Source organism: Vipera berus, assembly GCF_964194415.1.
Source record: "Vipera berus genome assembly, chromosome: 2".
NCBI classification, from domain to species: Eukaryota; Metazoa; Chordata; class Lepidosauria; order Squamata; family Viperidae; genus Vipera; species Vipera berus.
Genome location: NC_138203.1, coordinates 283,293,915 through 283,306,850, shown reverse-complemented (window position 1 = coordinate 283,306,850; position 12,936 = coordinate 283,293,915). Strand labels below are relative to the sequence as shown.

General features: G+C 47.0%; 2 protein-coding genes across 4 annotated transcripts in view; one reads left to right on the top strand and one right to left on the bottom strand.

Moving 5' to 3' along the window:
• The window catches only part of LOC308663942 (zinc finger protein with KRAB and SCAN domains 5-like), a 19,945-nt gene extending 19,256 nt beyond the window's left edge, over nucleotides 1-689 (bottom strand). Inside the window, exon 1 of the mRNA XM_081320764.1 lies at nucleotides 559-689. The gene's annotated coding sequence lies outside the window, so the exon portion shown is untranslated. The remainder of the gene's footprint in view (nucleotides 1-558) is intronic.
• Nucleotides 690-782: 93 nt separating this feature from the next.
• Nucleotides 783-9,939, top strand: LOC308661485 (uncharacterized protein). Of its 3 annotated transcripts, XR_014024956.1 has the most exons (5): nucleotides 783-883; nucleotides 3,313-3,365; nucleotides 4,819-4,926; nucleotides 6,360-8,104; nucleotides 8,149-9,939. XR_014024956.1 is itself a non-coding variant. In XM_081316420.1 (4 exons), exons 3-4 carry the CDS (start codon nucleotides 4,893-4,895, stop codon nucleotides 7,109-7,111), a joined length of 786 nt encoding a protein of 261 aa, XP_081172546.1. In that variant the 5' UTR covers nucleotides 783-883; nucleotides 3,313-3,365; nucleotides 4,819-4,892; the 3' UTR covers nucleotides 7,112-9,939. The 3 variants fall into 3 exon arrangements, 2 of the variants coding, with proteins under 2 accessions (XP_081172546.1, XP_081172547.1); XM_081316420.1 differs by having other exon boundaries at nucleotides 6,360-9,939; XM_081316421.1 differs by lacking the exon at nucleotides 783-883 and adding an exon at nucleotides 968-1,158 and having other exon boundaries at nucleotides 6,360-9,939.
• Nucleotides 9,940-12,936: the final 2,997 nt, after the last annotated feature.

Here is a 12,936-nt window from a genome sequence, read left to right as displayed (position 1 = left end):
TTGTGGTCATGAGGACTAATCATATCATAATAGTGAAGTTGGAAGGGACCTTGGAGGTCAACTAGTCCAACCAACCCTGCTCAGGCAGGAAACCCTATACCAGGGGTAGGCAACCTCGGCTCTTTTATGACTCATGGACTTCAACTCCCAGAATTCCTGAGTCAGCTGATAGTTAACAAGCATTTGTCATTATATATATATATATATATATATATATATATATATATATGTATGTATGTATGTATGTATGTATGTATGTATGTATGTGTATGTGTATGTGTATATATGTATATATATATATGCATATATATGTGTATATATGTATATATACATGCATATATATATATATATATATATATATATATATATATATATATATATATATATATATATATATATATATATATATATATATATATATATATATATATATATATATATATATATATATATATATATATATATATATATATATATATATATATATATATATATATATATATATATATATATATATATATATATATATATATATATATTAAAAAAAAACCTCCAGACCTTTGATCGCCACTATCCCAATTAGCCCAGATTGCAAGGACCGCGGAGTAGGAAAGGAATCTGCAGGAATCTGCGAAGCTGGAGAGCAAAAACGGGAAGCACCCACGCTGGAACGCCTGCAGTGGTTAAAGGATAGGAGCGCGGATTCCTAGAGAGGCAGGAAAAAGGACAAAGCGGAGGCGGGGGGGGGGAAGAGAAGAAGCCGCACACCTGTCTTGGTGTTGCTGGAAAGGAAGGCCGGGCGGGAAAAGAGGCCCGGCGGGGGCGGAGGGTTAGGTGGCGCAGGGGGGGGGGAAGAATTGGGGAAGAAATTTCGCCAAGGGAGGTGAGGAGGGGGCTGGAAACGAAATCTGCTGGGGGGCGAGGGAAGGGGCGGGAGGTAAATAGATGGGTTCCCCAGCTTCTCCTGCCAGGGAGCAATGCAAGCAGTTGGCAAAGCGGGGCGGTCACGAGATTAAATCTACTTGGACGCGCGAATGTATATGCTTGTGCATGTGCAGGCATGTGTGTGTGCAGGCATGTGTGTAGGCATGTGTAAACACGTACAGAGGGATAGAATCAAGATCACGTGAAGTACTGATACCACTTTACAATGCCTTGGTAAGGCCACACCTGGAATACTGCATCCAGTTTTGGCCACCACGATGTAAAAAAGATGTCGAGACTCTAGAAAGGGTACAGAGAAGAGCAACAAAGATGATTGGGGGATTGGAGGCCAAAACATATAGGGAACGGTTGCTGGAATTGGGCATGTGTAGTTTAACGAAGAGAAGGGTGAGGGGTGACATGATAGCAGTGTTCCAATATCTCAGGGGCTGCTCCAAAGAAGAGGGAGTCAAGCTATTCTCCAAAGCACCTGAAAGCAGGACAAGAAGCAACGGATGGAAACGGATGGCCCAGTGATGGATTCTACTGCAAATCAGGGCTGTTTCCAGAGGAGGAGAGGACCTGGAGCTTATGGAGTGAAGGAAATGGATGAGGCTGTCGGCAGGTCAAGAGGAAGAGAGAGAGAGGCTTTTGGAGGAGTTGGTGGCGGCGGCAGCAGCGTGCTCCAGGGGCGAAAAGAAGCAAGGCCTCTTTAAGGAAAGGGTGGAAGAGTCAGGATCAGAAAAAGGAAAGAAGGCGAGGTTGTCAGAATACAAACGAATTTGAGGGCTAATCCACATAGAGCCCCATTTCCATCTGTCCTGTTTGCCATCGTTCACTCCCTAGAGACTAAAATGGACAATGTGAAATTTGAGCGGGCCCCGAACAAGGAGTATATATCGGAGGCGGTGACCCTTTGAGAGCTGTATGCAATGAAATTTCATTTTGATGTATGCCGATTGGTGTACATTCAAAGTGACAAAGTTATCATCATCATCATCAACTAGTCAAGGAGAGAAGCAACCTAGAACTAAGGAGAAACTTCCTGACAGTGAGAACAATTAACCAGTGGAACAACCTGCCTCCAGAGGTGGTGAATGCTCCAACACTGGAGGTTTTTTGTTTTTTTTAAGAAGAGACATATATGCAAAGGTACAGCATAAGTGGTACCTGACTCAATAGCAGTAACCGTTAGAGGGATCTTGGCGTCCTAGTGGACAATCACCTAAATATGAGCCAACAGTGTGCTCCAGCTGCCAAAAAAGCCAACGCAGGGCTAGGCTGCATTAACAGAGGGATAGAATCAAGATCACGTGAAGTGTATTAATACCGCTTCATACTAACTTGCTAAGGCCACCCTTGCACCCAGGTTTGGTCGCCACGATTAAAAAAGATGTTGAGTCTCTAGAAAGTGCAGAGAAGAGCAAGAAAGATGATTAGGAGACGAGGCTAAATGATATAAGGAACGGTTGCTGGAATTGGGTATGTCTAATCTAATGACGCGGTGGCTCAGTGGGTTAGGACGCTGAGCTTGTCGATCAGATGGTCAGCAGTTTGGCGGGTCGAATCCCGAGTGCCATGTAACAGAGTGAGCGCCTGTTACTCGTCCCAGCTTCTGCCAACCTAGCAGTTCGAAAGCACGTAAAAATGCAAGTAGAAAAATAGGGACCACTACGGTGGGAAGGTAACAGCGTTCCGTGCGCCTCTAGCGTCTAGTCATGCCGGCCACATGACCACGGAGACGTCCTCGGACAAGCGCTGGCTCTTTGGCTTTGAAACGGAGATGAGCACCGGCCCCTAGAGTCGGAAACGACTAGCACGCATGTGTGGGGGAACCTTTACCTTTACTAATCTAATGAAGAGAAGGATGAAGGGGGACATGATAGCAGTGTTTCAATATCTCAGGGGCTGCCACAGAGAAGAGGGAGTCAAGCTATTCTCCAAAGCACCTGAAGGCAGGACAAAAAGCAACGGATGGAAACTAACCAAAGAGAGAAGCAACCTAGGAGAAACCTCCTGACAGTTAGAACAACTAACCAGTGGAACAACCTGCCTCCATAAGCTGTGAATGCTCCAACACTGGAAGTTTTTAAGAAGAGATTGGACAACCACTTGTCTGAAATGGCATAGGGTTTCCTGCCTGAGCAGGAGGTTGGACTAGATGACCTGCAAGGTCCCTCCCAACTCTGTTATTTTATTCTATATACACATGCATGCATATATAGTTCTCGATTTAGGACCACAATTGAGCCTACTTGCGGCAGCATTTATAGTATCGTTTCACTTGCTCCAGTTTTACCTCGGAGTAAAAAAGGAGCGAGAGAACTCTGATAAGCATAATTCAGAATAATTTATTTTAGAATAACCGTGTGGTTTTTCTTCCCATAGGACCCTCGTATTTTATTGATCTTGCAGTATCAAAGAAAAGCCTCTTCGCAAAGGTAACCATAACAACTTTGTCCCTGCAATGTCAAATCGGGGTCTTTTAGTTCCCTGTTTTAAGAGAGAAATCCAGATTAAAGCACACCAAAACATAGAGATGTCCGCATGCTCCTTGAAAATAGCAAAGGGGAGCCTGTCAACTGTCTCAGAAATTAAATAAGAGAATTGAAATGTCAAAGTTTAATGATTTAACAGCCAAACAGCTTATCTAAAGATGTAATGTAAGGTGGATGATGCAATGATAGGATGATGCTATGATAGGAATGACTCAGCAGAGTCTGTGTCTGTCCCTTTAAGAGTCAGTAGGGTCTGTATCCCTTTAAGAGTTGAGTATAAAAGGGAAGTTTTTTGCTGGAGTCTTTGTCCTCCATTTGATTGCTGTAGTTGCTGTATATTGGAGTTTGCTGTTTCACCACGTGTATCTATCTTATTTCTAGTATATATTTGTAGATATAGTGTAATACAAACCATTTAATACAAACCACTGTGTACTGCATTTACTCCTGGGTTACCTCAGTGCAATAAGACTGTGCATACTCTGGCATGAAACTAGATAGGGCCATTTATGCTGGCTGGGGAATTCTGGGAGTTGAAGTCCACATATCTTCAAGCTGCCAAAATTGAGGAACTAGGTAATGGATTCCATCGAGGAACTGTTCTTACTGTTCGGATGTGTGTGTTTTTCTAATTTTGGGTAACGTTTAAAAATCTGTTATCACATAAGTCCCAAAACAGCTTCATTTAGTCTTCCAAAACACTGCTGTAGCTCTTGCCTGCCTCTCTGTGACAGGCTATAGAGAAGCAGATTCTGGTAACCATTTGACAGTAAAACCAGTTTAGTGAAACTGCTGAGCTAAACAGTTGGCGAAGGCCAGATGTTTTCAGGAAGGGAGTGAATAGATATTGGTTTGGGATGATTTCCGCCCACATTCATCAGGAAGCTGGACAAGAATTTTATTGTCTTTTACCATCAGTAAAACAGGCTGAGTCAAAGGGCTGTCTTAGACCAATGCAATAATAGGTAAAGGTAAAGGTTCCCCCACACATGCGTGGTAGTCGTTTCTGACTCTAGGGGCCAGTGCCCATCTCCGTTTCAAAGCCGAAGAGCCAGCGCTTGTCCGAGGACGTCTCCGTGGTCATGTGGCCGGCATGACTAAACGCCAAAGGCGCACGGAACACTTACCTTCCCACCGTAGTGGTCCCTATTTTTCTACTTGCATTTTTTACGTGCTTTTCAACTGCTAGGTTGGCAGAAGCTGGGACGAGTAACAGGGGCTCACTCTGTTATGCGGCACTCGGGATTCGACCCGCCAAACTGCCGACCTTCTGATCGACAAGCTCAGCGTCCTAACCCACTGACCACCGTGTTCCCGGGACACATGTGCGGGGGAACCTTTACCTTTAATGCAATAATACTGGGGAGATAACTGATGTTTCCCCCCCTTTTTAAAGGCTGGCGATCTTAGAGGCTGAAGAAGTTGGTTGTTCTCCAAAATCAAAGCCAGCGGGCCCAATGGAAGAAAGTCATGTTGGAGAGCAGTGAAAATGCTACTTCTGTGGGTAAGGATGCTCCTTGTACAACTGTTGGGAGGCTGAAGTGATGACCACCTGTTTATTCTTGCACGGTAGAGAGCCGTGCTTCTCAACTTTTGACAACTTGGAGATGTGTCTGGACTTCAACTCCCAGAATCCCCTAGCCAGCATGGGGAACTGTCAGAATTTCCCAGCCAGTGGGCTGTCAGCCAGCATGCTAGCTGGGAATTCTGGAAGTTCTGTGTATCTTAAACTTGTCGAGAAACACTGATGTAGAGAGTCAGATGGGAAAAAAAGGTGACTGGAGCAAAAATGCCCTGGATCCAGCGGTGGGATTCAGATGGTTCGCACCACTTTGGCGGAACCGGTAGCTAATTTTTTTGTTGCCCAGGCCCAGAATGGACTTCCAGAAGTGGCATCCACACAGAGAACTGGTTGTTCACATATTTGAATCCCACCACTGCCCGGATCTGTGTTGATGAACTTGGACTGACTGCTTCCAATTTGAAAATTCTAGTACTGTGCAGTTATATTTATTTATTTATTTATTTATTTATATTTAAATTTATATACCGCCCTATTCCCGTAGGACTCAGGGCGGTTTACAGGGAAAATTAAAAGTTAAAATACATCATATACAATTAAAAATGATTAAAACTAAGATTAAATTAATCCCTGAACTTAACTAAAACCCCATTAATTAAAAATTAAAACCCCTCAGTCTGGGCCAGACAACTCAAAAAACCAAGTTTTCAAGTCCCTACGAAATGAGCGAAGGTCGGGGGCGGTCCTAAGCTCCGTGGGAAGCTGGTTCCAAAGGGCCGGCACGCCCACAGAGAACGCCCTTCCCCTGGGGATAACCCGCCGGCATTCCTTAACCGGCGGTACCCTAAGAAGGCCCTCCCTGTGGGAGCGCACAGGACGATGGGAAGTTGATGCCGGCAGCAGGTGTTCCCTTAGATAATCTGGACCCAAGCCATTTAGAGCTTTATAGGTCATTACCAGCACCTTGAATCTCACCCGGAGGGCAACTGGAAGCCAATGCAGGTCACGGAGAAGAGGTGTTACATGGGAGTATCGGGAAACTCCCATAACAACTCGTGCAGCTGCATTCTGCACCAGCTGAAGCCTCCGAGTGGTCCTCAAGGGCAGCCCCATGTAGAGAGTGTTGCAGTAGTCTAGTCTATAAGAAATAGACTGCAAACATGTTGAAATTCATTTCGGAGATAACCTAGATTTTTGTTGACAGGGAAAGTGGGAGGGAATATTAAAGATAAATGTTTAAGACTCCTTCCTTCCTTCCTTCCTGCCTTCCTTCCTCCCTCCCTCCCCTCCCCTTCCCTTGCTTTTCCTTTCCCTTCCCTCACTTTTCCCTTTTCTTCCCTTGCTCTTTCTTTTCCTTTCCTTTCCTTTTTGTTCCTTTCCCTTTTTCCCCCTTCCCTTCCCTTCTTTTTCCCCAGGTGATTGGCAGGACACTGAAAGTTACGAAGAGTCCCCTATGGAGTCATCAGAAACAACCAGCCCTGAAGCAGGGAAAGAGACCTTCCCAAATCAAAAAGAGCCTCCCAAACCATCCAAGAGCAAGAAGAACTCTTCCACTTTTCAGGAGGCCGACATCCACGATCTCCTGATCCCGCAAGAGGGTCGCCAAGGGAAGTGGAGGATCAAGTGTCCCGTCTGTGGGAAGATATGCAAATATAAATCGGACTTCAACCGGCACCGTGTGACCCACACAGGGGAGAAGCCGTACCGTTGTACGGAATGCGGAAAGAGCTTCAGCGACAGCGGGACCCTGACAGCGCATCAAAGAACCCACACGGGGGAGAAGCCCTACAGATGTACCGAGTGCGGGATACGCTTCAATCGCAGCGGGAGCCTCAAGAGGCACAAGAGAACCCACACGGGAGAGAAGCCCTACCAATGCCTGGAGTGCGGGAAATATTTCAGCCTGAAATCGATCTTGACCACGCACCAGAGAACCCACACGGGGGAGAAGCCCTTCAAGTGCATGAACTGCGGAAGGAGCTACAGTCGTAAGGGCAGCCTCGATAGGCACCAACGGGATCACCCAGGGGAGCAAGCCTACATCTGCGCGGAGTGCGGGAAAAGCTTCGTTGTCAGCGATAACCTTCCCGCCTATCGAAATCACTACGCGGGGGACCAACCGTATAAATGCGTTGATTGCGAAAGCCGAGTCATCAATTTGGTCTAAGTCTTGATATCGAAGCCTGCTCTGAGGGGAAGGCCTCTGGAAAAAAAGGAGACACCTAACCTTGTTTAAGAAGCCAAAACAACCCCTTCTCCCCCCCCCAAGAAGGGCAAAGCTTTAAACGTCTGTATTTTGAGAAGAGTTTGGGGTGTGAATGGCAAACGGTCTTTGGATCAAAGGGGTCACACAAGCAAGGGGTCCAATAAGGAGGGCTGTGAAATTGAAAGCAGGGAGAAAATTCATCGGAGAGAGAGAGAGATTCTATGGAGATTCTCAGTCATCCAAGCCATGGTTGTCCCAAAGGTGCTTTTTCAGGAGGCAACTGGACTTTCTTGCTTTTCTTTGAAGATGTTTCGCTTCTCCGAGAAGCTTCTTCAGCTCTGACTGGATGGTGGGGAGTGGAAGGATTTATACTCCTTGCAGACAGCTGGTCATTTGCATTCTTTTAGAGCAGACATGTCAAACACAAGGCCCGGGGGCCAGATCCGGCCTGCGAAGTGGTTTCATGTGGCCCGCGAAGCCATCCTGGAAACAGTGAGTTAATGGCCCCCGCTGCCTTGGCTCTGGCCCAGGCCGGCCAGGAGCCAATGTACAATTTTGTGGTGGTCATCTATGCTGAAATACATTCAGTCTTAGCTCCACAAGGCCGTCTGGAAACAGTGAGGGACCGGTCCCTGCCATATCGGCCCCGCTCCCTGGGTGCACACTAGGGAGGTATCACCCTTTGTGAGGAATGAATAAATGCATCATCACCTGGAAGTGGCCAGCACATGGCCCTGCCTACTTCGGGCAAGCTAGGGGCTGGGCAGCGTTGTGCTTCTCTTCAGATTTGTGCCACCCGGCTCAGCCTCTCGGTGCTGTGAGGAAAGGGCCATGTGCTGGCCACTTCCAGGCGATGGTACATTTCTTCATTCCTCATGAAGGATGACACTTCCCCAGCTGCGTTTCTTGCCTGTTTTTCTCCCTCCCTCATCTCAAATATTTTCCCATCACTCTGTTCTTAGGAAGGAAGGAAGGAAGGAAGGAAGGAAGGAAGGAAGGAAGGAAGGAAGGAAGGAAGGAAGGAGAGGGAGGGTCTGAGGGAAGTCCTGCCTTAGTCCTTCTCTGCTGCCCTTTCACCATCCCTTTGCCCCCTCCTCTTGACCTAACCTGGGTGGTCTCCCATCCTATTGCTAAGGAAGCTTTGGAAACAAAGCCAGTTCTCCTCACATGAAGAGGAAGTGGGCCTCCCTCTTGACGTTGCCCTCGTACCCATCATGAGCAACCTGGCTAAGGAGAGCAAGCACAGCAGCTGGGCACCCCCTTGGGGAAGTGGGGGTGGGCTTAGTGCTGCAGGTGCTTGAGGGCTAGGCTGGGCATTTGACCTCCGCATCACCGTCCAGCCTCTCCCCCCGCCCCCCGCATGGCCTGAGAAGAACAGTGAGGCTCCTCCAGTGGACCATGCCTCAGCACTTACCCCAGTCCCATCTCCTTCTCCCAGAGACCCTCAGATTTGTCCCACTCCTGCCCAGGCCCCCATAGGCACCATTGACGCAAAAATGTAGAGCTGGCCATGCCCACCCAGTAGGCCACACCCACTCCAGCCACGCCCACCCAGTAGGCCATGCCCACCCTGGCCACACCCACCCGGCCCCTCAAGGGTAACCACAATGCTGATGCGGCCCTCAATGAAATTGAGTTTGACACCCCTGTTTTAGAGAGTCATTAAGGCCACCTGGAGGCTTATCTGTGTCCTCGGGGGTCACCTGACTAGTGCAAACATGGAGCCTTGTAACCCATTTGCACTACTCAGGTGACCCTGAGGACACAGTTAAACCTCCAGGTGGCCTCAGCGACTCTCTAAAAGAAGGCAAATGACCAACTCTCTGCAAGGAGTATAAATCCTTCCATTCTTCACCATCCAAGTCAGAGCTGAAGAACCTTCTTGGATGAGAAGCGAAACGTCTTCGAAGAAAAACAAGAAAGTCCAGTTGCCGCCTGAAAAAGCACCTTTTTGTGGGGAGGGGAGAGAGAGAGAGAGAGAGATGTAGAATAATAATAATAATTTAATTTCTATACCGCCCTTCTCCCGAAGGACTCAGGGCGGTGTACAGGGCAATACAATAAAAAATACAATGTACAAAATTTAAGAAGGAATTAAATAGTGTAGCCCAAAATTACAATAAAAATTAATAAAATTAATATTAAAATACCCCACTCCCATCAGACCAGGCCGGCTTGTTCAAATAAGTAAGTTTTTAGGTCACGGCGGAAGGAGCGAAGCGTCAGGAGCCATCCGGAGCTCAACCGGTAAAAAGCATTGATGATTGCAGAAATATTAAAGAACAACTCAACCAGATTTCTGGATTGTACTTCTCTCTGGCTTCTGCAAAGCCCCGCTTTTCCATTCACCTCCCCCACCCCAAAAAAAACATCTGGGCACTGAAGAGTGCTCAGCGTTCAGCCAATCCTTGAGGTGTTTTGTATGGTTTGGGGGCGGGGCAGCATTGATTGGCAGAGGGGGCCTGGGAGTCAGCTTGAGCCAGTCCCACTGTGCAGATCTTCTCCAGACCAATCCTGTTTTGCTCGGCTGCAAGGATTTTTTTTTTGGGGGGGAGAGGAGCGGGACCTGGAATTTACAATTCTGAAAAGCAGCCAGACTTAAAACAAAATCTGCAAGAGCGCTGCTTACATCCTGCAGCTCTTCCCTGGAAAAAGAAAGAAATAAAAATAGTTCTGAGAATGAAAGGTGTCAAAAGATGTGCCTGAATCAAACTCTACCACTCCTAAGCGTTTCTTCGATCTTGAAAGAACCACGAAATGTAAAATAAAGTTAGAAACAAGTATCAAAAGCCGAACTTAAGTTATTTTGAAAGTGGAATGTTGTTAGTTGCGAAGTCGTGTCCGACCCATCGCGACCCTATGGACAATGTTCCTCCAGGCCTTCCTGTCCTCTACCATCTTCTGGAGTCCATTTAAGCTTACGCCTACTGCTTCAGTGACTCCATCCAGCCACCTCATTCTCTGTCGTCCCCTTCTTCTATTGCCCTCGATCTTTCCCAGCATTAGGCTCTTCTCCAGTGAGTCCTTCCTTCTCCTTAGGTGGCCAAAGTATTTGAGTTTTAGCTTCAGGATCTGGCCTTCTAAAGAGCAGTCAGGGTTGATCTCCTCTAGGACTGACCGGTTTGATCGCCTTGCAGTCCAAGGAACTCTCAGGAGTCTTCTCCAGCACCATAGTTCAAAGGCTTCAATTCTTTGGCGCTCAGCCTTTCTTATGGTCCAGCTTTCACTGCCATACATTGCAACTGGGAAGACCATAGCCTTGACTATACGCACTTTTGTTGACAGGGTGATGTCTCTGCTTTTTAGTGTGCTGTCTAGATTTGCCATGGCTTTCCTCCCAAGGAGCAAGCGTCTTTTAATTTCTTGGCTACAGTCCCCATCTGCAGTGATCTTGGAGCCCAGGAAAATAAAATCTGTCACTACCTCCATTTCTTCCCCATCTATTTGCCAGGAATTGAGAGGGCTGGATGCCATGATCTTGGTTTTCTTAATGTTGAGTTTCAACCCAGGTTTTGCACTCTACTTCTTCACTCGCAACAAGAGGCTCTTCAGTCCTTTTTCACTTTCTGCCATTAGAGTGGTGTCATCTGCATATCTTAGGTTGTTGATGTTTCTTCCGGCAATCTTAATTCCAACTTTTGATTCATCTAGCCCTGCCTTTCTCATGATGTGCTCTGCATATAAGTTAAATAGGCAGGGCGACAGTATACAGCCTTGCCGGACTCCTTTGAAAGTGGAATAACCACCGCTAAAGAGACTGACAGCAGGAGGAAGATTGTATAGGTAGTCTACAATTTTAACAGCCATTTGTTTAGTGACCGTTCAAAGTTATAGTGGCACTGAAAAAATTGACTTACGACCGGTTTTTACACTTACAACTGTTGCGGCATCCCCGTGGTCATGTCATCAAAACTTGGACCCTTGGCAATTGGCATACATTTATGACCTGCCAGACCTGCCCCAATCCAATCCCTTAGGGGGGGAAAAGGCTTCGACTCCGCTTGGTTAAAGCAAAGAGTTCTTTTACTAAGGATGTACAGTAGGTTGCAGTAAAAGTCGGGCCAGCTGTGAAATCTCCCACTCGCTAGATAACAAAAACAAGGTGTAGGTTTGCCCTCCAGTCCATCCCTTCCCCCCCCCCCCGAAAACAGTCCGTTTCCAGCCAACCAGAGCTTGCCAAGATGTTATGACAACTCAGATGTTTGGGGTTAATCCGCATATTTTTCAGGATGCCTGGCCATGGGATGCCGACACAAATAGGATCCGACTGTTCTGGTCCTTCTCATCTGTCATTCCCCCTCCTCCCGACTTCCTATCCCATATATACAAAGCTTTATTGCTTTTTCATCTTTCCCTCTTTCTTGCTTCCCCCCCCCCTTTCATCCTTCCTTCCTCCCCGCCTTCTTTTTATGGCAGGATGCCTGTGAAATCCTCCCCACCCCCAGCCGAGCCAGGCAGATCTGACAGACAGTTGCACTGTCCCAAGGTCATGTGCGAGACTCCTGCGAGTCCCTTGGACTGCAAGGCGATCAAACCGGTCAGTCCTAGAGGAGATCAACCCTGACTGCTCTTTAGAAGGCCAGATCCTGAAGCTAAAACTCAAATACCTTGGCCACCTAATGAGGAGGAAGGACTCACTGGAGAAGAGCCTAATGCTGGGAAAGATTGAGGGCAATAGAAGAAGGGGACGACAGAGAATGAGGTGGCTGGATGGAGTCACTGAAGCAGTAGGCGTGAGCTTAACTGGACTCCAGAAGATGGTAGAGGACAGGAAGGCCCGGAGGAACATTGTCCATAGGGTCGCGATGGGTCGGACACGACTTCGCAACTAACAACAACAAAGGTCATGTGATCACCATTTCTAACCTTCCCAGCCAGCTTCCAGCAAGCAAAGTCAAAAGAATCAGAATCAGAATCAGAATAGAGCTGGGAGGGACCTTGGAGGTCATCTAGTCCAACCCCTGCTCAGGCAGGAGACCCAATACCATTTCAGCCAAGTGGCTGTCCAGTCTCTTCTTAAAAACCTCCAATGAAGCATCCACAACGGCTGAAGGCAAGTTGTTCCAGACTCACTTAACGACTGCTGCAATTTATTTAACGACTGCCGCGATTCCCTTAACTGTGGCCCCAAAGAAGCTCATGAAATGAAGCAAAACTGGCTTAGCAACTGCCTTGATTAGCATCAGGAGTTTTGCACTGAACTGTCGTTAAGGATTATCTCAGGGGTCTTCAAACTTGGCCCTTTTATGACTTGTGGACTTGAACTCCCAGAATTCCTCAACCAGTGTGCCTGGCTGAGGAATTCTGGGAGTTGAAGTCCAGAAGTCATAAAAGGGCCAGGTTTGAAGACCCCTGGATTATCTTCTATAATGAACTGCTCTTGGCCTCAGAGTGGTAGTAAGGTGTGTTTAGGTTTTGGAGGGGACAATAGTGAAATCACCCATCTTGCTACTTTGAGGGGGGGGAATGGTGATTCATGGGAGATCTTTGGCCAAGGAATGAATGAAACATGCGCAGCGATGACGGAACAAAGAGATAAAACGGCAGATTTGGAGAACTGGGGTAGAGAAACAGGTACTTAATTTTTAGGAAGCAGGATAACCTGTCCTTGCTAGAACAATAAACCAGGCATTTGCCCAGGGAAGGCAGATGGAATATTGTGAGGGCAGAAACACCACTGTCCAATTTCAATGGTTGATCCTGTTAACATCCACTGGGTTTCAGATAAAGTCACTTCCTAATGTGTAAATCCTCGGTACAGAGCCAACAGCCTTGGCTAAGGGATA